A 27,296-nucleotide genomic window follows, 5' to 3' on the forward strand; every position below is an offset into this window, starting at 1 on the left:
GAACGTTTGCAATGAATGCTATGGATGCCTCAGTGCCTCGAGCAGAGTGTGCTCTTGGCTTGAAGGATAGTTCTCTCTTAGCAAGAGTGTAACAGAGTGATGCATTGAACAATCCATCTAGATATAGTGGACTTTGAGACTGCATCTCCTTCTCTTCCTGCTGCCACCGAGACAAAGAACTGATTAGTCTTTCTCAGTGGCCTAGTTCTTTCCATATAAAACATGACAGCTCTGCGCACATCGAGTGTATGCAGGCTTTTTTCTCCCAAATTGGAAGGGTTTTGAAAGAACGTTGGTAGTTCTATTGACTGGTTGACATGGAATTTCGATATGAATTTCGGTGCAAACCTTGGGTGTGTGCGTAGAACCACCTTATCTTTGTGAGCTGTTACGAAGGGGTCTAGAATAGAAAGAGCTGTAGTTCACTTACTCTCCTAATGGAGGTGATAGCTATTAGGAAAGCAGTCTTAAGGGTGAGGTCCTTAAGAGTTGCCTTGTTCATGGGTTCAAAGGGTGAGTCCATGAGCCTGGTAAGTACCGCATTAAGGTCCCAGCCGGGAGCTGGGTATGCTATCGGAGGGTGTATTCTCTTTACCCCCTCCATGAAGGCTTTGATAACTGGGACTTTCCACCATGACACCTTAAGTTGAGAGGTGGTATATGCAGAAAGTGCTGCTAGATGGACTTTAATAGAAATGAACACTAGACCTGAGTCCAGTAAATGGGTCAGGTATAGGACGATTTGTGTGGGAGAGCAGTGGACTGGGTTGATGCTCTTACCTCTACACCAGATGACAAATCTCTTCCACTTGCTAGAATAGCAGTGGCGAGTATTGGGTCTTCTAGCTTCTTTGAGAATGTTCATGCATCTCTGAGGGAGTTGCAAATGGCCAAATTCTATGACCTCAGGAGCCAGGCTGCTAAATTCATGTTCTGTGGGCATGGGTGTAGTGTCTTGTCCTGTGACAGCAAGTTGTACGGGTAGGGCAGTTTCACTGGTGGGGACAGGGACATCTCCATCAGGTGCGCAAACCATGGTTGGCGGGCCCACATCGGGGCTATCAGTATCATGGTGACTGGTTCCTGGTGCATTTTGTTCAGCAGAGGGGGGGGGGGGGGCAGCGTAAACAAATTTCCCTGACCATGGTATCCAGAGACCGCTCCCCTTGGAGCGGTTCTGTGGGTATCTGGAGGCGTAATCTAGACATTGTGAGTTCTCCAGAGTTGCGAACAGGTCTATTTCTGGGAAGCCCCACTGTGTGAAGACTATGTCTTTGTGTAACCGCCATTCGTCCTCTGGGGGCAGAGGGAAGTCTCTGGTGAGTTAGTCTGCTAGCAGATTGAGTTCCCCTGGTACATGTTGTGACAATAGGAACATGTGTCTGAGAGCCCACTTCCAGATGTTCTGGGACAGCTTGGACAGTCCTGGAGAGTGAGTGAGTGCCCCCTTGCTTGTTGAGGTAGTACATGGCTGTGGTGCTGTCCGTGAGGACCATCACTGTCTTCCCTTTTAGGTGTGTCTGGAAGGCTTTTAGTGCCTTGAACACCGCAAGTAGCTCTAATAAGTTTATGTGCTTGGAAGCTACGCTCGGAGTCCAGACTCTGTGAGCAGTCTGATGTGATAGGTGAGCCCCCCCATCCTGTGAGGGATGCGTCTGTGGTTAGAGTGGCTTCCACTGCGGGGGAGGCGAATGGTTTCCCTTTTACCAGGTTTTCCTTCGACCACCACCGTAGCGAGAGAACCAAGGCCTGCGAGACCACCACTAGATCGTCCCATTGTCCGCTGGCCTGACACCACTGGCTGTTGAGTCACTCTTGCATTGGGCGCATTAGCAGGCGCGCGTGAGGTACCAAATAAATACATGACACCATCATTCCTAGCAAGCGCATTACTTTGAGTACCGTCACCTCTCGACCGGCCACATATTGAGGGATCTGAAACAGCATATTTTGGACCCTCTCGTTAGAGGGGAAGAAGAGGCCGTCCATTGTTCGAATTAGAGCCCCTAGGAATTGTTTGATTTGGCTGGGGTCTAAGCTGGACTTCTACTCGTTGATGGAGAAGCCCAGTTGGAACAAAAGGTCTACTGCCTTCTGGGTGTTTGAGAAGCATGTCTCGTAGGACTCCCCTGTTATGAGCCAATCGTCGAGGTAAGGGTATACCGGTATGGACAACCTGCGCAGGTCGGCCGCTGCCACTGCCAGTACCTTCGTGAATACCCTCGGTACAGACACTATGCCGAAGGGTAGCACTCTGAACTGGTAGTGTTTGCCCTCTATCATGAACCTGGGGTATTTTCTGTGCGCTGGCAACATCAAAATATGAAAGTATGCATCTTTCATGTCTAGTGTTGTCATGTAGTCCCCCTGAGATAGCAGGGGAATTACCTCCTGTAATGTTACCAGTGCTCCAGATAGGATTTTGAGGTGGGAGTATTTTACGCATGATTTTTGAAATTAGAGAGTAAATGCAATTTTAAGAGAGTAAAAATGAGTTTTCTCCTCTGCAAGAGAGTAAAACGTATCCAACATATACACCCAATGCATACGTAAAGTCAGACCCATAGACAAAAAGAGTTGTAGATCAAAGTTGTCTGGCTTGCCTTTAACCATTTTATCACACTTGTGGAAAATATTCTGCCATAAAATAACTTGTGAGTACATGCTACATACGCAGCTTCATTTTCAAAATTCTGGGCCTAGAAACTCTGTTAAGAACTATAGAATGAGACTAATGCATTTCCTGCAGATGGAGCGTGAGTAAGCAAGTGTTACAGTACAGAACTTGCTTACATAGTTTGAAAGAAGTGAAAGCAGTCAACCAAACAGTGCCAGGCTAGAGTTTAGGAACTATATAACTTTAAAATCAATTTCTATAACATGTTCTGTGTGTTGTTCTCATTGGAAAGATTACATGTGGTCTCCTTTCCTATAATTTAAAACAGACTTCACAAATTCTGAAAATAACATGCAACGCTTCACAAATAAAAGTGTTACCCTTATGTAGAGCCAAGGTAATCTGTTTTGATCACCAAGTATTCCACACATTACTCACTAGCCAGAATCAACTTTTACTGGCTTACATGGTAGCTCGGAGCAAGGTAAACTGAGCCACCCATTACACAATCACACACTAAAACATGAAAAAACAGCCTGATACACTTAAAAAGCAAGCTGATTATAGGTGTGTGTGATTGTCATCTAGAGAATGGAGGTAAACGGATCAGTCTACATTTCAAAAGACAATCTTATATATTGTTGCAAACATCTGCATCCACTAACACTCCTGGCTACACAGTACATGACTGCCCTGTTTTGGGGTGAAGTTTAGTCTCTGGCAAATAAAGTCTCCACTTTCACTCCTCCAACCATGCTTAAGAGGATTGAATATGCAAAACTCCAGGCTTGCTGTGTCCTTGCTAACACACACACACCCATCAAATGTTTATAATGCTTTTGAAAGCATCACGGCAGAAACAAAGTACCACGGTGAAGAAAACCTACAAGAAGTCAGTTAATTTTAGTTTGCTTTTGTCTAGGTGTGTATGGCTGTGAAAGCCTGCCTGGACATCTTTTCTTCCTTGCATGCCATAGTTTTATTGCAGTAGTTGGGTCAAAGTCTCTAAAGGATGGTCCTAACATGACGATTTTCATCAAAGTGTCTATGGTTTCACTTTTAAGGGAGCATCTGAATTTTGTTTTAATCCTGTTTTGTGTGCTAAATGCACGTTCACATTCTACACTGGTTACACACAGACAAAGCAATTTTGCATACTTTTGCAATATTTGGCATCAAATCACCATGTAGACTAGCAACACGCATGCAGATTTTTGTCATACTGCAACCCTTATAGCTCCCCTTAATCATACCATGCAACTGAGGCCATTCTTTTTTTTGTAAAGTTTGGCCATCTAATAAAGAAGCAATCGCATTTTCTTCAACATGCAGACCTTCGCTGTCATACTGAATTCTTACTTTTTTTGCTTGTCCATAAAATGTGGATATGGCATTGAGTGCTTCCCCGATTTCTGACTCATTATTGTCTAAAACTGCTGCTGGTTCTAACAAGTTCCCTAAATGAGTAAAAATGGCATTATCCTCATTTTGAAATCTCTTCCCAATGTTTTCTTTTAGATTTGTGACATACTGTTCTCTTAATAAGTTAAACTCTGCATCCGAAAGAGAACTATACGATAGTATTACACCTTTTAGTGAGATACATTTGCCCTCTGTCAGGAGACCCCAACGATAATCTCAAATAGCCTAAATTATCACCATCCTCTTTGAGTAAGGATTGAAGACTTCTAAAAGTAGCATCTACCAATGGCTGAATTTCAGTAAACAGTAAAGTCTGTTTCTGCAATTCCCAGCAAAGAATTCCCACAACATTATGTACATCTAACATAAATGCAGTAATAACGGCTGACTTGTAGCTGCTAAAGTATTTGTGCAGTGAAGATGCAGTAGCGTTCCCATCAGCAGCAAGCTCCGATAGAGAAACTACAACCGAAGGGTAGCTTCTGTGGACTGCGTCAACCGCTTTTCTCATACTAAGCCACCTAACCGAGTGAGTCTCTTTCATTTTTAAAACAGGTTCGTCCATTACTTCTTGCACCTTCTCAAGTTTTGTTGTTCTTATTGCAGAAGTATGAAATAGGGCATATAAAGAATTAAACCGGGATGTAAATTTGTTGAGGACTGGCATTTTCTTCAGAGTCTGTGCATGCTAGACTGAGTCTGTGTGCAAGACAATGTGTTTGAGTAAGGAATGGTGAGTATTTGGCCCGGAGTTGCACACCAACACCTGTCTTTGATCCCAACATAACTGCAGCGCCATCAGTTCCAAGAGATACAAGCTTTCCCATATCAAGACCAATACTCTTCATTTTTTCTGTCACCCGTGCTCCAATTGTGCTTGCTTTACCGTCGTCAATGCGTAAATTACACAAAAACTTAGTAATTGGTGCTCCTGTACTATCAAGGTACCGGACACAAATAGCCAGTTTCTTTTGAACACCAAGATCCTGACTTTCATCTATCATAATACCAAACACAGGTGATTGCTTTAGTTGCTTAAATAGTTGTTTTTCTATCACAGATGCAATGCTACTTTGTACATCCTTCACCGAATCCCAGCTTACATTTTTGTAATCTTTACTGTGTACAGTAGTAACTCCATTTTTAGCTTGAAGTTCAAGTAAACTATTTACTTTTTCGGATTGGCAATTCCTCTTTTGCTGCATAAAATACTGTACTGAACAATCTTTTGTCATTCTCTTCTACAACAATGCTGACATCTTCCTCACTGTCACTACTACCTAGACATTCTGAATCGATGTTGGACATCACAAGGTATGCAATTTTCCATTCAGCAGTTTGATGATCTTTGGAATCCTTGTGGCGCGATATGGTTGATAATTGAACATTGATGGCTCCTTCCTGTCCCCACACATTACGAACGTTTGCCTTAACACATACTTTACATAGAAGTCTCCTATTGCCTTGTTGATCCATTTTTGTTTCTAACCATGGATACCTAACTTGCCATTCAGCAAAAGTGCTATCTTTAACATTTTCTCCTGTATGTTTTTTTTTCTGCTGCTCAACTTTGTCAACTACGTTGCGAATAATGTCATGTACAATTGCTCCACATAACAGTACAGGATCTTCCTGTTCTTTTTTTGTACTAGGCGCAAAGAAATCTAGCAGTGTTCTCTTTGTAGCCATTTTAGCGGTCCTCCCTCTGCGTTTCTTTTCTTGCTTCTCCCTAGAATTCTGCACTGCCAGGCACCTTGCTCCTACCTGGAAAACAGCATGAACAACTTGAACCACCCTTCCTGACATGACCTTTCATTCTATATTAGTTATGCAATTAAACATAAATTTGTTCAAAACGTATCATAGTTTGAGCTTTTGAAACTATAGCGTACTATTCATAACATAATAAAGATCCCTCCTGGCAATGCTCCTAAAATGCCAAGCAGATAGTAAGAGTAGTGCCAAGTGTGTAGACATTAATCTCTGCAATTAGCGTGATTCCTTTCCCCATGTACTTGAAGTTCTAAGTACATGGGCTGGGATGGTTCTTCTGTGCCCGCCTCCCCACTTTTAGTTTGCTCTTTTGAGTCCGAGTACTGGTTGGTCCAGCAGGGCCTCTGATACTCTGGTTTTGCTGCTTATTGACCATATACCAATGAAGACCAGAAACATTGGCATAAAGAGGTCTACGAGATGGCATTAATGTGCAGTGAACAGAGGGATTGTTTTCTTAACTTAGGCCTGAACTCCATACAAATCTATGACTGTTCACAAAAGGCGACCGGGACCCACAAGACTGCATCAATTAATAAATGTAGGAAGCTACAGAAGCACACACAATTTAGCTAACTTGGGGGAAAGGAAGACACCAACTCGCTCCCGGAAATAGTAATCCAGTGAAGAACAGACTACTTGGGTAAATTGTGCATACTTCACCCCAAGCTTGGTAAAGTCTTTATGCATCTCTATGCATTGTTACTTTACATTTAAACAGCGCCCCTCCACATCCATCCCTATATAATCCCCATATGTGCCTGGTTGTCCAGTAGCAACAACACAGGGCTCCTCTACCTTCCAGGTTCCGTTTGCAAGTGTGCTTTCTGTTATGCCTTCTTCTTGTTATGAAATGCCTTCAACACACATTACCACCATTTTAGCTAGTACTTCATGCCAGATTCCTCCTACTTCTATGCACTTTAATCATACCTGCCCGGTCAAAGTAATCGCCCCCCCAACCCAAGGTCGGGAACAGGGGAGTGGGTGCCTCAGAGTGGTACACAAAGGCCTAAAAAAGGGGAGAGGGCCCCAGGGGAATGAGATGATCAACTCGGCCCAAGTGAATGAGAAGAGGGGTGGGGGGGAATGATGCAGCAGGAGCTAGAAAGGAGAAGAAATGCCAGGAAATCAGGACAGGGCCCCAAGGGATGGTTGTGGGGCCCGGCCATTAAACCCCCAGGGCTCATGCCAAAGCAAAATGGGTTGGCCGGAGTCGTCAAAGTGCGCAATGCAAGCCGGAAGGGAGAGACAGGGCTAGCCGGGGCAACTTCAGAAAATAGACTGGGCACACTTGGAGGCTCTGCCCCAGTCTACCCCCCTTCCCCACTGTCTGGAGACCAACTATCAAAGTATATTTTAAAGTGCAATATGCAGAGAGGTGATGAAGTCTTTCGTGAAAGTAGCAGCTTTAAAGTTTTACTGTGTTTGTTCAAGTACATTTTTCTGAGCAAACACTGTAAAACTTTAACACCGCCAGTTTCGTGGAAAGGCTTCCCTCACCTCTCTGCCGAACAAAATGCAAGTGCACACATCCAGGGGTGCACCGAGGATAAAATTTAGATGGGGGTAACCCTTCAAATGTTGGGAGAAGCAATAACTTCGGAGATGGTGGAGGGGTGGCAAACGTACTTGTGAAGGGGCATTTAACTTGATTACTTGTAATAAGACTATTCTAGTGCAGCTTCAATGTTACAATCAGTTAACTCTCCTTTAAGTCTGAAACACCCACTTCTTGCAGATCCTGAAGGTCCTAGAAAGTGTCAAAGTGGCAGATGGTGTGCAATGAAAGACTCAATATCATAGCATAACATGACATTGCAGAGTGTGGGGCAGTACTCTGGACGGCCCAAGCAAATTCAGTGGCTGGGAGCAACAGGGGAGAAAATGTAATGTTGGTTCTACCAGTCAGCTATACTAGAATCTCTGCTGCACGGACTGGCTGTGAGACCGTTTGCCTGTGAAATCCAGTGTTACGAGACTGGAAGAGGGCCAGTGCAGCAATAATGCATTTCTATGCAGCAGTATTGGAGCTACTAGCATAGGAGCACCTGCGTACACCAATGTGGCCCTACTACACTTATTAAAACTGTCCTATTGTAAGGGTGTACCGTGTATGTGTAATCATTCATAAGCACTCCAATTTTTGCAGTTGAAATTAGGGTGAGATTACAATATTTGCCCAGGATCACACTTACGCTAAACAGCGAAGCAGGGATTTTAACCCACACTTTGAATTTGGGCATGGCCACTTTCTTCCACGCTTTACTTAGAACAAATATTTAAGTTTTGGGTGTCAAGACCTACACACAACGAAATCGTGCTCTAGCTGCTACCTCGAGTGATAATAATAGCGCAAGTTCAGTTCAACTTTATTAGCAGTCGCCATGCTCGACCTGCTCCTTTACTTAGAAACAAGTGACCTTTAAAATAAAATATGTGACAAAGAGTCCATTTGACATGCAAGTCATGACATCAAACAGCTCACATCATGATATCACACGTGTGCCAATGGCGCTATATAATGTAAGCAAAAACAAAGAGGTGATGGCTGGAAGGCTTAGAATTGATATTAAACCACTGGCATTGCTCTGGGCAACCCTCCTGACCATCGTTTTTCACCTGCCAAGTCATTATAGAACGGGGAAAAACCATATGCAATTCAGGAATGGCCCCATCCCCAAAAGGGCAGTGCAGCCCGAACTGCTAGGTCACATCCCTTCTGCACAGCAACCTGGGCTCCACATCTGGGTATACCGGTCCCAAACAGGGAAAGGTACACGAGGGAGACATGGGGCATGTGCGGGGGTGGGGGGTACAGGACAGACACGGGGCATGAGCGGGGGTGGGGGGAACAGGGGAGAGACACAGGGCATGAGCGGGGGGTGGGGGGAGAAGAGAGACAGGGCATGAGCGGGGGGTGGGGGTTTAAGAAGGGAGACACGGGGCATGAGCGGGGGTGGGGGGAACAGGGGAGAGACACAGGGCATGAGCGGGGGGTGGGGGAGTAAGAAGGGAGACACTGGGAATGAGCGGGGTGTGGGGGGAAGAAGGGAGACACGGGGCATGAGCGGGGGGTGGGGGGAACAGGGGAGAGACACGGAGCATGAGCGGGGGGTGGGGGATAAAGAAGGGAGACACGGGGCATGAGCGGGGGTGGGGGGAAGAAGGGAGACACGGGGCATGAGTGGGGGGTGGGGGGAAGAAGGGAGACAGGGGGCATGAGCGGGGGGTGGGGGAGAGAAGGGAGACACGGGGCATGAGTGGGGTGGGGAAAAGAAGGGAGACACGGGGCATGAGGGGTAAGAAGGGAGACACGGGGCATGAGGGGTAAGAAGGGAGACACGGGGCATGAGCGGGGGGTGGATGGGAAAGAAGGGAGACATGGGGCATTAGCGGGGGTGGGGGGAAAGAAGGGAGACACGGGGCATGAGGGGTAAGAAGGGAGACACGGGCCATGAGCAGGGGGTGGGGGGAAAAGGAGGGAGACACGGGCCATGAACGGGGGTTGGGGGGGAAGAATGGAGACACGGGGCATGAGCGGGTGGTGGGGGGGGTAAGAAGGGAGACACGGGCCATGAGCGGGGGGCAGAAGGGAGACACGGGGCATGAGCGGGGGGTGGGGGGAAGAAGGGAGACACAGGGCATGAGCGGGGGGTGGATGGGAAAGAAGGGAGACACGGGGCATGAAGGGTAAGAAGGGAGACACGGGGCATGAGCGGTGGGTGGGGGGGTAAGGACGGAGACACTGGCCATGAGCGGGGGGTGGGGGGAAAAGGAGGGAGACACGGGCCATGAACGGGGGGTGGGGGGAAAAGGAGGGAGACACGGGCCATGAGCGAGGGGGTGGGGGGGAAGAAGGGAGACACGGGGCATGAGCGGGGGGGTGGGGGGAAGAAGGGAGACACGGGGCATGAGCGGGGGGTGGGTGGGAAGAAGGGAGACACGGGGCATGAGCGGCGGGGTGGGGGAGAAGAAGGGAGACACGGGGCATGAGCGGGGGGTGGATGGGAAAGAAGGGAGACACGGGGCATGAAGGGAGATACGGGGCAGGAGCCGGGGGTGGGGGGGAAGAAGGGAGACACGGGCCATGAGCGGGGGGGTGGGGGGGGAAGAAGGGAGACACGGGGCATGAGCAGGGGGGTGGGGGGGAAAGAAGGGAGACACGGGGCATGAGCGGGGGGTGGGGGATAAAGAAGGGAGACACGAGGCATGAGCGGGGGGAAGAAGGGAGAAACGGGGCATGAAGGGTAAGAAGGGAGACACGGGGCAGGAGCCGGGGGTGGGGGGGGAAGAAGGGAGACACGGGCCATGAGCGGGGGGTGGGGGGAAAGAAGGGAGACAAGGGGCATGACCGGGGGGTGGGGGATAAAGAAGGGAGACACGGGGCATGAGCGGGGGTGGGGGGTAAGAAGGGAGACACGGGGCATGAGCGGGGGTGGGGGGGAAGAAGGGAGACACGGGGCATGAGCGGGCGGTGGGGGGTAAAGAAGGGAGACACGGGGCATGAGCGGGGGGTGGGGGGAAAGAAGGGAGACACGGGGCATGAGCGGGGGGTGGGGGGGAAAGAAGGGAGACACGGGGCATGAGCGGGGGGGTGGGGGGTAAGAAAGGAGACAACGGGCCATGAGCGGGGGGTGGGGGGGAAAGAAGGGAGACACGGGGCATGAGCGGGGGGTGGGGGAGAAAAAAGGGAGACACGGGGCATGAGCGGGGGTGGGGGTAAGAAGGTGGGCCTTTTAAAGACAGTTTAACTTCCTTTAACATTCGGGATGCTTACCTGGCTGATGTCATCGCGTTTGCAGCCTCCACTCTCAGCTCACTCTGCATATAAAAAAATGCAGCAGGACACGTGTGTTTCTGGACAGGTCTTCCAGGAGGGGGTGGTTTGAGTCCTGGATTAGGATACATTCTTCTGAGAGAGACTGTCAAGAGAAGTGTCTGCCTGCCTCAAGGCAGGAGCTTGCGTACTACAGTGCCATCTAGTGGCAGAAAGTATTTTTTTTTTATTAATAAATACAGCGTACAAAAATTTGTTCGCTGGGCGCAGATCTAGTACAGGGCGCATGGTTAGGTCCTTTTTGGGTACAAGAAGTACACTGAATAAATACCTTCCCTTACCTGAGATAGGGGCACAACATCTATTGCTCCTTTCTGTAGCAGCTGTTCTACTTCTTGCAGGAGGATGACGAGGTGTTCTGGAGACAGGCGTCGTCCCTTTGGAGGTCTGTAGGTGGGGGACTGATTGAACTCTATACAGTACCCGTGGGCTACGGTTGACAATACCCACCGGTCTGATGTTATTCCCTCCCATGCTGAAAGGAACGATGTTATTCGGCCCCCAACCGGAGACGCATGGGAGGGGACCCGAACCTTCGGGTCATTTGGTGTTACTTGCCGGGTGTTAGGCAGAAACCTGTGCAGTTCCCTTTGGGAACACTGCAAAAGATTTAGGACTACAGATGTTAGCAGTAAACCCACTTGGTAGCAGTCTGTACCACCCAGATTTACCTGGTAGCTGTGGCTGAGCAGTCAGACTTCCCTCAAGAAGAGTTAGGCAGTATGCAAAGTATACACAATAGGCACTCAGATACAATAATACAAGCAAACACTGACCAGAGCTTTGGTATCAAAGTATATAATTATTTATTTAAAAACACACTGTTTGAAACACTCCAGCACTCTTATTGTAAAACACCCTAAACACAGTTACTATTATAATATATACAACCCTTATTCCTTATCAGATAAGTCTTAGTTAACACCTCTTATTTACAGACAGAGGTGAGCGCTTAACTATAGATGGCACTCCAATAAGTTCATGAAAAAGAGAGTGGGAAAAAGGCAGAATATGTGAAGATAAGATTTAGGAACACTTTTAGCAAGGCAGAAGAGCAAAAGTCACTTGTGAGCCAAGGTCCATAGGCTGGGCCCACTCTTGGAGAGAACAGAGCACAAATGCGCCCAAGATCACACAGTTACACTAGGCTTTGAAAGTCTTGCAGAGAGTTTGAAAAGAGTTTAGAGAGGCTCAGAAAAGTTTAGCAGGGTGTCCCAGGCTAACCCAGGTTCGAAAGCCGGGGGCTAAATCTACCCCGTACAGTCGATGGCAAAGGAAGCCCGGCGGAACACGGTACCTTAAGTGGGAAGGATCCTCCAGCAGTGGCAGTTGTTCCTGGCAGCGGGTGCAAGTCTCGGTGTCGTCCAGGGGAAGAGAAGATCTCAACTTGGAGGAAATATGAAGGTCGTTGCACTGCCAGGGAAGAAGAAACCAGCTGCAGAGTTTTCCGGTTAAAGGTATTACCCTTTATTTCGCGGTCGTGGTAAAACGTGGTATTCCGGTTGCCGGGGTGGTTGGCACAGGCAAGGCGGCCACGAGATGCGTCAGGAAGGCGAAAATACGGTGAAACTGGTTATCCCCACCAGTCAAAGGAAGAAGACTCTCCGGCAGGAGATCTCCTCTGTCATTGGGAAAAGTGGTGAGACGGTCCAGCAGGGCTCCACCGGTGGTGTCGTCGTGGCAGGTCGGCTCAGCTTCTCCCTCTTCGGATTCTTAGGTCCTGTGCCGACTTCTGAAGTTCCAGTCCCCAAAGCCCTGCTTTTATGCAGAAAACCCCCATTCCCTCAGCCTAGCTGTCACTCAAACATGCTAAGTGGTGAGCCAGCCGGCTCACCACTTGGGCCAATCAGGACGGAGTGCGACTTGAGTTGCCTAGCCAACTCAGTCCAGGGTGCCTAAATCCCCCTCCACCCCTCCTAAGTACCCCAGACAGAGTGGCACCACTTTGGAGGGCTTCTGTGGAGAAGCCTGCCAAAAAGTGGAACAAAGGGCTCGACTTGGGTTGGAGTGACAGAAGAGAACACAAACGCCATTTTAGAACCAAGTTTTGGCAAAAAAATACCAACCGGAGAATTAATAATAATTAAATAAACCGGCGGTATGTTCGAGGCTATCGTAATTAAATAATTAAAGATAGTAGCCTCGAACAATGGGAAAATCCCATAGAGAAATATTTGCGGTTGAATATAAAAAGTAGTATCCACTGCCACCAGCCAAAACTCGATCAGGGGGGACAGAGCCCCCTCGACTAACAGACCCCGGGGCAATTGAATTGCCCCAGCCAGTATGTCCACAATATGATGGTTTGTACTGGTTCTGTTCAGAATTTAAGACTAGTAAAGTCAATGGTGACTTTACATGCCCTGGGAGACAGTAGTCAGTCACAGGGTATGGAGTCTATACTGGAGGGTCACTGTGACACCCCTGTGTTACTGCACTGAGGGTGCTGTGTAACACACATCACAAAAAACATGAAGCCCTATGGAGTAAAAGACCCCATAGCCCATTACACACATCTAGAGTCAAAGAAACACACTCAAATCATGCCCAAGAGTGAGGGTAAAAGAGTCTCACTCTTGGCAGGAGAAAAACATGAACCCCAAAAATCCAGCAAAGCTGCTGGGGGACTCACTAGGTTAGGAAATTCAGCCTAAACAGAGAATTCTCCCTAACACCGGGGTGCCTCTGGGGCTGGAGCCCCGGCCTCTGCCCTTGCCACGGAGTTGTCCTCTTTGGTTATACTGGTTACTGGTACCCTGATTAGAGGGCCAGTTGCCCGCAGTGTAGTGCTGTTGCTGCTGTTGGCGTTGGCCACGAAAAAAGCACTTGTTCTCAAATCCCTGCCTGTTTGGAGGCTTTGAGATTTGGTCTAAGGTCTTTATGGTGTCGAATTCTTTCTTCGCATTTTCCAGTGCATCGTCCACTGCCCTTCCAAAGAGATTTGACTCTTCTATTGGCTTATTAATGAGTGACGCCTGCGTTTCTGCCTTGAAACTGGAATTGCGAAGCCAGACATGACGCTTCAGCAGAATTCCCTCCACCAAAGAATGGCCAGCAGTTTCTGCCGCATCAAGAGTGTTCTTAATGATGCTCTGGTTGACCAGAGCTCCTTCTGTAACTGTAGTCAATAAGCGAGTTCTTAGAGGTTCAGGTGCTTCTTCGATGTCCTGCTTAAGCTTTCCCCATTGAGCATCAGCATAGCTTGCCAACAATGTATTATTATTGGGAATTCTAATTGAAAACGCTGCCGAGGCGGAAATTCTTTTGCCCAAGGCATAAAGCTTTTTCCCTTCTTTATCTGGGGTGCCTCGCTGGTTGACAGTGGAACCCCAGCCCTCTTCCTTGTGTTAGTCACCACTAAGGAGTCCGGGACTGAGTGACCCCTGATATATAATGGGTCTGACAGAGGGTGAGAACAATTTCTCGATTCTTGGATTGACCCCTTTTAGCAGCGCGGGGGTGGACAGCGATGGGGTGAGTCGTCTCTTAACCGAGGCGAGGATAGGAATAGTTTGACTAGTGGGAGGTTTTTCTTTAATAATCCTCTCGACGAAATCAGTGTCTGGGGTGACCTCCCCAGTTTCAACTTCAAAATGCGCTGCTGCCTTCCTCAGTAGCGCATTGAAGGTGGGCTGATCGTCTACTGGAGAAGGGTTCCTGACCGGTGTGGTCTGAGGAGAAGAAATGTCTATAATGTCAGGGTCTGTAGACCCTGATGGCGACTGCCAGGGCTGTAAGCCACCTTCACCTGGGTCCTCCTCGTAGCCCTCCTCACCTATGTTAGTGTCATCATGAAAACCTTCTCCCTCTTGTTGGTCTTCATTATTCACAAACTCATCCTCTTCCTGGAAGTGAGAGTCCTCTTCAGTGAGGTCGTAGAAGTTCATGTCTTCCTGTAGGGGGTTAAAGAGCTTCGGGTATTTAGCCCTTGGCCCCTCCTGGAGTACCTCCTTTGGCCTCTTGGGTGTCCTATTTTCTGGGATGGCCATGAACCGGTCTAGCTTGTCCATACATGACTGGAACCTCTCTGCAGTCCAGTAAGGTAGGCCAGAGCGGTCTGGGAGTGAAAAGGGAGTTCCCTCTCCCTGTAGTTGCTTAGTTCTGTCCCATAGCGTCGTAGATAGAGTCCCTTCGCCTTCTGAGAAACCTCCTCGCTGGCTAGGGTCTTCCGTCGACGGTGGGAGCTGTGCCAGCCTACCCTCTGGCGTCCACAAGGCCAAAGAAATGCCGAGAGCGGTTTTCGACGTGTTACCCGTCGTCAGTCTCTGGCCGTCTTTAGAAGCTATACGCACTAGGCTTTCGGCGATCAGCTTCTCAGTCGAGGGATCGCTCGCCGTCTCGCTAGGCGGTGCCAAGTCTTTACTGGCAACGTACGCACACTTGCGAGGCACGTCACCTGAGGATTTGGGGTTACCACCCTTATTTACAGAGAGCCCGGTCGTGGAAGCGGTGGCGGGAAGGGCTTGCGACCCTTACGGTCGGCGGAAGACTCCGGTGGGCCCGACGCCTCTGTTGACGCTATGGCTGCCTTCGTCTTTGACGAATGCGTGCCGTGGGGTATGTGCTTATGCGTTTTTCTGTGTTCGTCCTTGTCACCGGGGTGTTTTTCCCCATAAGCGGGGCGTGAGCCAGGCTTGTCGGTGGCCGGGGAAGGACGACGAGGAGCGGGAATGCTCCTTCGAGAGGTCTACAACCTCCGTTGCGGAGGCCGTGTAATCACTGTCCTCGTCACATTCGGCGGCGGCAGCTGGTGAGGAGTCAGACCTAGACATCGCATAGGCTGCCCACATTTTGACCCTGCGGTCCTTTAAAGTTTTGGGTTCAAGTAACTTACAGGCTGCACAGCCGTCCTCTTTGTGATCGAGGGGCAGGCAACGGTTACACCGTTTGTGCTTGTCCTTCCAGGTAAACTTGCCCTTGCAACGTGGGCAAAACCTAAAGGGCGTCCGCTCCATAGCTGAGGGCATGAAATGTGATTACGACCTCGGAAGAGAAAGGCATTCTCAGAGTGTTAACAAAGAAATGACCAACAACCCCACTCTCCCTACTGTGCAAGGCCGGCGAGGCCCGGTCACGTGTTCGGCAGTGCCGGAGGATCTCCTCCGCTCGTCCCTCCGTCGAAGATCTTGCTCGGCGGAGAACAGCTTGGCAGCTACGTCGAGGGAGGGATCTATGTGATAGTTAATAATAATAATAAACGACCAAGGGTCGAGGAAATGAATTTACAATGTCTCTCGAGGAGCTCCGCATAAAGGCGACCAATAACTAGGCGGAAAAAAACAAACTGAGGGACCTCGACGCATGAGGGTTTGTGAGTACACTGCACGTCACTATAGGGATAGTGTTTCAGACACGCCTTGTCGACGTCCCCTTTTCGACTACGAAAAACAAAATGCAATACTCAGCAGTGACCACTGGATGTCGGACTATGCACAGCATGTGATTCTAAGCAGATTAACAAACATCAGAAATATCTATTTCTTTTCTTCACCTGTCGGGGTGTCATCTTTAAAAATGTGGGCCGGGTATTTCCATTTCCGTAGCCCCAAGCGGCATGGTTTCCTTTTAATTGACATTATGATATGGGCATGGTCAGATAGTGAAATTGCTCCTAGCTCCACATCCTCAACTTTGCCCAGTAGGGAATTTGATATCCAAATGAAGTCAATTCTTGATGCAGACCTATGCGCATGCGAGTAGAATGTGTATCCCCTCGATATCCCCCTCTTTTCACTCCAAACATCTACCAGGGCGAGGTTATCTATTTTGTCCCGCAGTTCTTGTGATGGTTCGTTCTGGTAGTAGGCAATTCTAGCGCTCCTATCCTTTTCTGGGTCCCACGCTAAATTAAAGTCACCAGTAAAAATGATTCTTCCCTTTTCAAACTCTTCCCATTTTCTTATAGATGTTTGTATGAACCGGTATTGTCCTGAATTAGGGGCATAAATGGAGGCCAGAGTGAAGGTTTATTCCCTCCCCCAGAGTTGTATGACTAGGTATCTTCCTCTGGAGTCTTTCTTGACATTTACCACCTTGATGTTCGAGCTGTTTGTTCCTTGCTGCTATGAAGACCCCGGCTTTCTTTTTCACCTCATTCGATTGGTGGATTAGATTGTAGCCTTGTATTCGGACCTTGTGCTCATCTTTCTTTTGTATGTGGGTTTCTTGCAAGGTAACCAGATCTGGCTTTTCGCTTGATAGGTAGTGGTCCAATATTTTTCTTTTTATGGGCGAGTTCAGGCCTTTAATGTTTAATGAAAGGACTCACATGATTGTCTCCTTAGCCATTGTCTGAGGGTTTTTTGGTTGCTGTCCGAGGATTGTTTGAATCCGTGACTGGATCTAGACCTGGCTCCTCTCGATCCACCCCGCCTGGCATTTTTCCTTGTCCCTCCCCCTTCTGCCCTTTACCCCCACCCCTTTTCCCTAGCGCCCTACCCCCGCCCCCATCGCTGGGTGGACCCAGCCAGCCTCTGGCCCCTCCCGATTCTCCTCCTCAGGGGTTTGGGTCCTGTCCTCGCACAGCTTGGTCCTTTACGGGTCTGCCTCAACCCATTTCTTGAGGTCAAGATACCCCTTCTGTTGTCTCCCCCAATGTGTTTGTATTATGTTTCCTCTCCCTGGGTGTTTGTATGATCTGCCCTTGGTCTCCGGTCTTGCTTTACTTGGGGTGGGGCTCCGCCTCACCAGGGATTCTCAGTCTTGTTGGTCCTTCCTTGGTGACGGGCTCGGGCCCGTTGGGCCCCTCTTTTTCCTCGTTTTCCTTCTTGACTCTTCAGTGTACCATTCCCAGGCCTTACTTTTCGGTTGCTCTTTGGGTCACATTGGTGTTGGTTTCAGTGTCCAGTCCCAGGATGGACACTCCCTATTCCATCGACGTGATTTTCCTTTGCCTCCCGTCCTGCTCAAATAGAAGGCCGAATGGGAACGTCCATCTGTATTTGATCCTTCTTTTTGACAATTCTTGTACGACTGGCTGCATCATCATCATCATCTTCCTCCTCTTGGTGAGCGTGACCTGGGAAAGGTCCTGGAATAGCTGGATTGCCGAGCCATTGTAGTTTGTATTGGTTGCACTTCTTGCTGCTGCTAGGACCCTTACTTTTGGATGTAGTCATGCATTGCCACCAGGGTGTCCCTTGGTCTGGCCCCCGGCTCGCCTCTTTCTGGTCCCACCCTGTGTAGACAGTCAATCTTGATTTCTGTCGGGTCCGTTGCATCTATTAAATCGGCAAAAATTAGGGTTATTGCTTGGTGCAGTTCACCCTCCAGGACCACCTCTGGTAGTGCTCTCATTCTAACGTTTGATCTCCTGGATCTGTTTTCAAGATCCTTGTTTGGATCGCTAGGTTGTCTGTGGCCCTAGCTATGTGGTTCATTAGATCCTCCACCTTGTGGGAGACATCCGCCTACTCCGGTAGTGATTTTCCATTGGTGCCTACTCTGGCTTCGAGCTGGTGTATGTCTCCCTGCACTTCCTTTAGATCCCCTGTTAGATCTTCCTTCATTTTGTCCAATTGGGATCGGATGGTGTTCGCCATTCTGTCTCAAGTCTTGGAAGCATTGCTCAAGGAATGCCCTCTCCCCTCCGGATTGCCTTCCTGGGGGGCCTGTCTGTCTACCGCCTGCTCCTCATTGGGCTGTGTCCCCCACCCCCTGTCCTTCCTCCAAAGCTTCTGAATGGTCCCCTCCTGCAGCTTCCTGCCCCCTTTTGCTGGGCACTGGCCTTCTCTCCATTTCTTTTTCGACATGGCCCCTTAGACTACGGGAGGGTGTGCCCTAGGGGTGAGGTTGTGTGCAGCCCTGTAGACTCTGGTGTGGCGGAGGGGCAAATGATGTCGGTTCTCTTGTCGGTGGTGGTTGTGGAGGCTGCCAAGGGCTTCTAGTAGCCCTTCCTTTTCTTGATTGGGTGTCCGTGTGGCCCCGGGCAGGGATATACCCGGTCCTAGTCTCTGCTGGGGCGAGGACCTCCTGGGGTCCTCTTATTTGTATAGCATTCTTGCCCGGTGCTGAGTCTGCTTTTATTCTTGCCATAGCATTAAGAATTTTTTCTTTACTTATGGGGGCCTAAGGTGTTGACATTTCCTCCCGGTTGACCGTTGGGGGTTAAAACATTTCGAGGTAAGCTTGTATTTCCGTTTCCAAGCTAGTGCTTTATGCCATATAGAGCTGGGCATAGAGTTCGCTAAAGCAGAATGCAATTGCCTCCGGTTTGTTGGTGTGTGCCTGTCTCGGCCCTTATTTTATAAACTGATCGTTCAGCCATTCACTTTCCGAGGCCCCGCACATCTTCTGGCACAGCAGGGGGCAGAAACTAGCCCTCACAGCGTGGTTCCTGAGCAGGTCACGCTAAGTCACCTCAGCCTTTCCCAAGCTAATCTAGAAATCATACAGGGCGCCAGGGGCAAGTCTACCAGGGCCCAGTATAAGAGCAAGTGGACCAGGTTCTTCCACTGGGCAGACTAAGGATATTCACTCCCTGGAACGTACCTTGGAAGACGTGCTCTCCTTCTCGGCACACCTAGCCCATTCAGGCACGCAGGTAGACACTTGCCGCACTTACTTGGCAGCCATTGGGGTCTACAGAAACTCGGAGGAGGTCTTTTCCTCTTCCAACCCGATTGACCATCAAACTGCAGCATCCCAAAAATAACAGTATATAATTTCGGGAAACCTTAACCCCCCCACCTAACCATGCTTTTCAAAGTTATTCTGTTTAAATTCAATGCCAATAAAAATTTCTTTGGAAAAGCAGACATATGCTCTATCAAATACAGGCAATCAGTGGCAATCTCGGAATGGCAAGGAAGGGTTGACAAGATCAAGGAAAAACTAGAATCTATTGAAAATTATCAACAATCAGCAGACCTGATCGAAATGAAAACAGAAGGTCGAATGCAGGAACTCTAGCAGAAAGAAAGGGGCCTAGCCCTGAAGGTCGATGACCTAGAGAACTACAAAAGGCGATCCAATCTACAAATTACAGGCCCAAGTGAACCAAAGGGTGAATCGAATCCTACTCTTGAACACAGAGGGGAAATCCCTTCTCAACTGTCTCGATAGCACCCTCTCCCCCCATCCCTCGACCCTGACTGATTGTTCGATAGACTCCATCGGGCAGAGGGCCCTCGATCAGTCCTTGTAAAATGCCACAACTTCAGACAAAAAACAGACATACTCCTGAAAGCCAGGGAGAAAGGGGAAATACTTTTCAAAGGCTCCCGAATCTGGATATATCGCTGCGTTCACTCTGAACAAGAGGAACGAATGCGCCCGCTGGCCCAATGGCTGCAAGAAAGGGACATACGATCTTGCTGGGGGGTTCCCGTATGCACTTTCCTTTTAACACCATGGGGAGGAATACAGAGTTACAGCGCAGGAAGAAGTTGAAGGGGTCCTGAAACAACACGTCATCCGGGGACCAGAACCCCGCAGTGGAGTGAGTCGATGGCATCTCATGCACCAAGGACAGCGGGCGCAACCCCCACCCAAGAAGAGACTGTCCCGCAGACACAAGAAAATCTCGCAGATTCAACACCTCATGATGACGGAAAACACACAGTAGCATCGCTCGGGGGTCCTCCCAACAAGTTGAACACCTTTCGACTTGGTCAGGAGGAGTGACATTAGCAGCTTGCTGATGCTGGTCCTCGTGCTTTTCACTGGGACAGCACGCAAGTTGGTGTACACTTACACGATTATTGTCTCAGGTTTATAATACGGGTTGAGAAGTTCTCTCGTTAGGGCAAGGGGCCTCTATTGGATGGCCCTCGTTTTTTCTGGACGAGTGGCATCGCCATCCAGTGTGATGGAGGGATGCAACAGAGGTAAGAAGGATTTGGGTTCTTCGAAGAGATTTGGTTATTTCATTGGTTGGGATGGTGCTTGGGGCGTGGGTTAGGTGGGTGAGGAATAATTGTGGTTCGGGTAGGTGTACTTTTTGGGATGTTGGCTGAGGGCCATTCAAAGAGCTAAGGGTATAAAGGTTGGGTCCTTAAATGTGATGATCTGAGTACACCCCAGAAGAGTTCTATGGTGATGCGTGAATTTAAACTATCTAGCAGGAAAGGGGAGGAATACTCAAGGTGGGAGAGGGAATGTGCGACAGCTCTCTGGTCCTCGGACCCAGCGAAAAAAGCAGGAGTGGGGGTCTTGATCAGAAACTCTCACGCCTTTGAAATTACTCAGGTTTAAAGGGAGAATGCTTGCTGTGAATGGTAATATAGGCCAAACAGCAGTCACGCTTTGCTCTCTGTATGTGTTAAAGAGAATTCTCATTTTATGGCTAATTTCCCTCACCTAGTGAGTCCCTCAGCAGCTTTGCTGGATTTCCGGGGTTTATTTTTTCCACCTGGTAAGAGTGAGCCTTTTTCCCACTCTTACATGTGTTTTGCCATGTGTATTTCTACTGTTTGTGTGATCTTGGGCTCTGGAGCTGCACCGCTCCATGAGCCCCACTTTGTGTTTGTTACACAGCACCCTCAGTACAGTGACACAGGGTTGTCTTTGAGTCTTCCCACTGACTCACTTTTTCTGGGGCTGACTACTGTCCCCCAAAAACATGTAAAGTTGCCATTAACTTCATATAGTCACTTTAAACTACCGACCCAGTACACCCCATCTTACATGGAGTACTGGAAAGGGCCTATTCCTATCCCTTTTTGTCCGAGCCTCTATGAGCTTTATTTTGCTCTCTTAACACCAAGATTTGGCTGGTGGCAGTGGTATCTACCCTAACAATTCTACTGCGATTATACTATATAAACGTGGTACTGTTTTAGGCTATTATATTAGCCTTGAACTTAAACCCGCTTGACCAAATACTTTTTATTTCGGCTCCGGTTCGGTTTTATCGCCATTTCTTTTTGTTAAAGTACTTCTTGTGTTTTACTTTGCGCGGCAAACCAGGTTTGCCTCCTTTGTTCGCCGACCTTTGGCGGGCTTCTGTCCAGAAGCCCTCCTTTGGCGTCTGGGTGTCTAGGTGGGCTGAATGTGAGGGAGGGGTGTAGTCACCCCTTGCACAGGGTCTCCTCGGAGACTCAAGTCGCACTTTGTCTTGATTGGCTGAGGTGGTTGTCGGGGCCGGACAACCCCCTGCTGAGTGATTGACAGCCAGGCTGTGTGAATGGTGGGTTTTGGCATAAAAGGCAGGTCTCTTGAGCTGGAAGTCAGAGTCACCACTGGAACTGCAAAGAACTGAAGAGAAGCGGAAAAGATGGCTGCTGCAACTCCCGAGTCCCGGTGAAGCCCTGCTGCAGTCCTGAGCCATCTACCCGTCAACAAGAGAAGATCCAGTCCGGAGTCTTCTTCCCTTGAGCCTGGTGGGATCAACCAGCTCACCTTCCACAGGCAGAGGATCCTCTTCTTGGTCGAAATCGCTGCACACAGCTGTAGTGGTCCGGATAGCCATATGAAGAGCCTCTCCTGTTTTAAAGGAGCGCACCTTTTATTCACTGTTGCTTTTGCTGCTGCTGGCTTCATCCCTGGGTAGTGCAGATCGCTCCAGACGTCCTTGTCGCCACGACTGAAGCTTCAGGAACCGTTAGTCTGCAGGAACTACCAGGAACAACTGCCGGGACACCAGCTGTTCTTCATACAAATAAGGTACTGTGTCGGACTTCGAGGAACTAGGTTGAACCCTTTTGTCCTCAACAAAGGCTTGTCCTTATCTTCCTTCCCTCTTATAATTTTTGCTACCCTTTTTGACAATATCCAAGTACTGGCAATCTAGAATCGTGAACTGTTCTAACCCTATGATCCTCGACAACAGGACCCCTGTCCCATTGACACTGGCACAGGCCTATTGACTTTTATCTACGTTTTAGAAAGTGTCTCTTGATTCTATGTGCCTTCACAAACGTATTGCCTATGATTTTTGTCCCCAACTCCCCTGTGTTAATTCATTAGCTAAGTGTGTTTGACTACGCTAACATTTCTGCTCGCGGGTACGCGTCCCTTTCGTAAGACCGAACTGTCATTACTGTCAAAAGGTTATCGTGTAATAACTCCCGGTAATGTCTTTGTTTCACAACATCGGTCTGTCAAATCCAAAGGTACTTACCTTGAATTGTTCTGCACAAGGGGAATTGGTTGTGTGTAGTGTATTTGAAGTGTGGTTTTAATTTTATAGAAGTGACGTGTTTTGTTAACAGATGGTCTAAAAATAAATGTACTTTTACTTTTTAACCAAAAACCTTGAGTCACAGTCATTTTAGTCCTTTGTGTAATCTCTACTACTGCTCATTTGCTCTTGAGATAAGTCTGGCTGCTCTGCTACTGCTACCACTATAACTATGTAGTACAGGCTTGTACCAAAGGTGAAATTGTACTACCACCTGTAGTCTTAATCTTGTGTAGTGGTCCCTAAGGGCACTGCCCAGGATTCTGCCTAACAGAATGCACCCAATCAACAGCAGATATTCTGTTACGACACACTCACATCACTTAGTGCATGGAAAACAGGACACCTTATTTGTGGTGGAGACTTGAAACAGGTTACAGACCCCCTTAAGGACTGGTCATGGCAGAGGCCAAGGACGGCCCCCATACAACCTCAGACCGAGATGCCCTTAAGTACGAATGCTTTGTTATTGACTCATGGAGAGCCATGCACCCCAGATCATGTGCATTCACTTTTTACTCCCCTCCACACTAAACATCCACAAGTTTTGATTACATATTGATAGACGCATCCCGGAAATATATGATGCTAGACGCAGACAGGCATTCAAAGTGGTAGGGTGGTCAGACCATGACCTGTGTATACGGACGATAGACATTGGTCTCTGTGCACCTCTTGATAGACAATAGGTCTGTAATGACATGCTATAAAGAGATGCGTTTTTTTAGGAATCGTTCCAAACGGAAGCCAAATAATTTTTCCAACACACAACAACACAGGAGACTCCCAGGCTTCAAACAAAAGCAGGTATGGCCACTTTCCAAGTCCTCTAGACCTCCGAGAGCTCGGCAAAAAAAAAAAAAAAAAAACTTGGAGTAACAGATCAAAGATAAAGAGAGTGGCCTCAAATGGTAGCAGGGAGGACCCGGAGGACGTTAGGACTTAGGACTCTGAGAAGGGAACTCTGGGATATATGGAGGGGGAAGCAAGTGCACAGCTCCGTTTTGTCAAACTAAAATATAACGAAAAAGGGCACAAAGCCCACACTATATTAGAAGCCCACCAAGGAGGACAAAGAACTGAACGATCAGTTTATAAAATAAGGGCCGAGACAGGCACAACTCAACAAACCGGAGGCAATTGCATTTGGCTTTAGCAAACTCTATGCCCAGCTCTATATGGCATAAAGCACTAGCTTGGAAACGGAAATACAAGCTTACCTCGAAATGTTTTCACCACTACAGTCAACCGCGAGGAAATATCAACACTTGAGGCTCCCATAAGTAAACAAGAAATTCTTAATGCTATAGCAAGAATAAAAGCAGGCTCAGCACCCGGACAAGAAAGCTATACATACCTTGCGTTCTACAAAAGACATGGCCCCTTGTTGGCACCCTTCTTGGCAAAACTTTATGACATACTAGATGGGGGAAGGGTCTCATACTCATTTACCCAGGCATGTATCATAGTCCTCCAGAAAGAAGGCGGGTACAAAGTCCAATGTGGGACGTATAGGACAATCTCGTTGACGCTAAAATCTACGCCAGTGTTTTGGCTCAAAGAGTGAATTTAGCACTCCCAAACTCATACATAATGATCAAGTGGACTTCATTAGAGGCAGACAATGTATGCAAGACACCAAACCAAATAGTGTCCACTCAAAATTCACCACACAACCCAATCCTGCCATCCATAGATGCTGAAAAAGCATTTGATAGGGTTGCATGGCAGTTTATGGAACTAGTACTATAAAAAACGGGACTGGGCCACAGATGGCTCGAAAGAGCCGTGGCCCCATACCAAAACACCAGAGCAAGGGTCATAGTCAACGGAGTAGCCTCATCGGAATTCCAGTTGAATTGCGGGACACGTCAGGGCAGCCCTCTACCCGCGCTAATCTTTGCAATAACGCTTGAACCGCTAGCCATATTCTCCAGAGAACAAATACAAGGCTTGCACTTAGGGGATAACGAATGTAAGTTGGCCCTGTACGCGGATGATATAAAGGCATATCTAACTCATCCAGATATGTCGACTCCAGCACTTCTCAAGGTGTCTCGGAATATGGGAAACTATTCAGATTCAAAGTCAACATAACAAACACTGTTGTGTTACCCCTGACAGAATCCCACCTCTCTGCGAATTGATAGCCTATCCAGTCACGCAATACGGATCCGAAACAACAGCATAAAATACCTTGGCATCCACATAACTGCGAACCCTAGCAAATTGTACGAAGTTACTTACCCGCCCCTATGGAAGAGACTTAAAAAGAACCTTCAGAAATGGTCCAAGCTCTCACTGTCATGGGCCGCACATCTCACCATAATAAAGATGAATGTTTTTATCAAGTCTACTGTTCCCATTTGAGGCACGTCCTTCGAATGTTCCGACCCCATTCCACATGGAAATAAAGAAGACCCTTCTCACTTTCTTATGGGTAGGAAAGAGACCCAGAATAGCCTAAACAAAATTGATTTTATCCAAAGACATGGGCGGGCCGAATTCCCATACATCATCTTTAGGTGAAGGTGCACCCTACCCTAGATCGATAGGCAGATATATAGCATATTTGAACACTGCTAAAAAGAAATTACAGGTCTTTAAATTCAAGCAAGTGAAATGTGGGAGTTCTCAAAACAGGCTGCCCCAAGAAAAGAGAATTACCAACTGTTGGAAAAAATGTAAGCAAAAAAGATGGGTTCCAAGATGTGTACATTCAAAGGGCAAAGGCAATATATAAACAAGCCCTATCAAAGATAACAGTTTTGGATGTTGCCATATGCTTGGTGAGATGGAAGCTGCACATTCTTTGCAGGCACAGAGCAGAACTTTGCTGCTCTTTCCTGAAGACCATGAGGCAGTTTGCACATTATGCAATAGCCATGATTGTTATCCAGTCCTCTGATGAACAATCATATTCCTCGTCAACCCAAGAGGCAGCCCTTCACCTTATCCAAGCACTGCTGCGGATATTCTTTCCACCAATGAGATGCTTGCATGATGTGACCAGCAACAACTTCAATATGGAGAAAAACAGCATGGCCCAAGCACTGCAAATGACATCTGCCCTCTCTTGACACTGCATAGAATTAGTGTTGGATCAAACTAGAAGCTAAAACAAAAAGGTATAGTATACAATAGAACTTTACAAAAATAATCAATGTGTCAGTTCCTACCTTAGTTTTGGTCATTTCAGCAGATGCAAGGCTGATAACGGCTTTCGCTGTGCTCATCTCGAGGCCAGCTAGATTATTTTTCACCACCATCTCTAAGGCTCTTAAGATGACAGTTCGATGCAAGTGCCCCAGCTGTACATAGCACACAAACATGTTAGCTTTACAACATCAGGAAACATTCAACATGATGAATAAAACAAAACGTACAAAAACTCAGCAGACAGCATTGGAAATGGAAAATCATGTTATGATTTTGTACAATTTAATAGGTCATGACACTTCCAGAGCAAATCTTCAGCATCCTAGGGCCAAAGATGAGGAGCTGAATCCAGGCCTGATGCATCTGTACCTTTCGTGTTACTCTGACTGCTCATAGGAACCTCTCAGTCTTCATGCACCTTCAGAATTGTAGCAATTCCATTTATTGCTGCAGTGCGGTTGTCGGGTCATTTCAAATCATTTACACTTTATGCGGCTTCAGTGAGTCCACCAGGTTTAGCTTTCCTGACTCTAAACTTCACATTACATTTCTACAGTGATGGATCTCGGCATCTGTCTAAGGGGAGAGGTGTCATTTATTTCCTTGGGATTCCCAGGCTCCCGTCATAGAAGGGTTTAGTTATCGATATGATATGGCATTTATAATGCGGCTATACACTAGTGTTTCAAGGCAAGTGAGGGGAAACAGAGGGAGGCCAAAAACAACGCTCTTACTAGGACTGGTGACATGGAGATTGCACAAGTAAAGGGGAGCAGGGTGGGGAGAAGTGCCAGGAGAAGGGGGGTGGGATTATAGACAAGTGCAGGACAATGAATCAGAACACAACAAGTAGGTCAGCCAACAGGTGGCAAGTGTTTGAAGTGCAGACAAAGGGTGTCTAATAAGTGCAGGAAAGGGGACTGTAGGGTTACAGATGCAGACCACGAGTGCAGGGGGTGCCAGGAGGCAGTGCGGGTATGCAGCTGGACAGGCAGGGATGTTGGCCCGAATTCAGAGGGTTGCCAGGTGATCAGTGCTTGCATCAAACAGGAGATCAGCAGGGGCGAGGACGAAAGAAGGCAGGAAGGTCTTCTGGAACCAGAGATGGTTCTGCTCAAGTTTCAGAGAGGCAGGAAGGCTGCTCCAGAGGGAGGCACCAGCCGAAGAAAGAGATCTGTCCCCAGCTCATTGCTTGGAGACGCGACTGACCCTCAAGGAGTTGGAGGAGCGAAGAGCTTGAGTAGGAAGATATTTCCGTAGAGAGTTGGAGGCATTATATGATATATTTTATTTATATCGCGCCCATACTCAAGTGTTTCAGGGCGCAACGAGGCAAGGGAGGTGTAGAAGGGAGGAACAAAACA

General features: G+C 48.0%; 1 protein-coding gene across 2 annotated transcripts in view; it reads right to left on the reverse strand.

Moving 5' to 3' along the window:
• Positions 1-27,296, reverse strand: part of MROH1 (maestro heat like repeat family member 1) — a 2,813,132-nt gene that overhangs the window by 2,594,933 nt on the left and 190,903 nt on the right. For both annotated transcript variants that reach the window (XM_069621886.1, XM_069621885.1), the window contains exon 4: positions 25,953-26,084. In XM_069621886.1, the coding sequence (XP_069477987.1) occupies positions 25,953-26,084 (132 nt within the window). The remainder of the gene's footprint in view (positions 1-25,952; positions 26,085-27,296) is intronic.

Source organism: Ambystoma mexicanum, chromosome 5q (genome assembly GCF_040938575.1).
Source record: "Ambystoma mexicanum isolate Mex_15411 chromosome 5q, UKY_AmexF1_1, whole genome shotgun sequence".
In the NCBI taxonomy this organism is placed as follows: Eukaryota; Metazoa; Chordata; class Amphibia; order Caudata; family Ambystomatidae; genus Ambystoma; species Ambystoma mexicanum.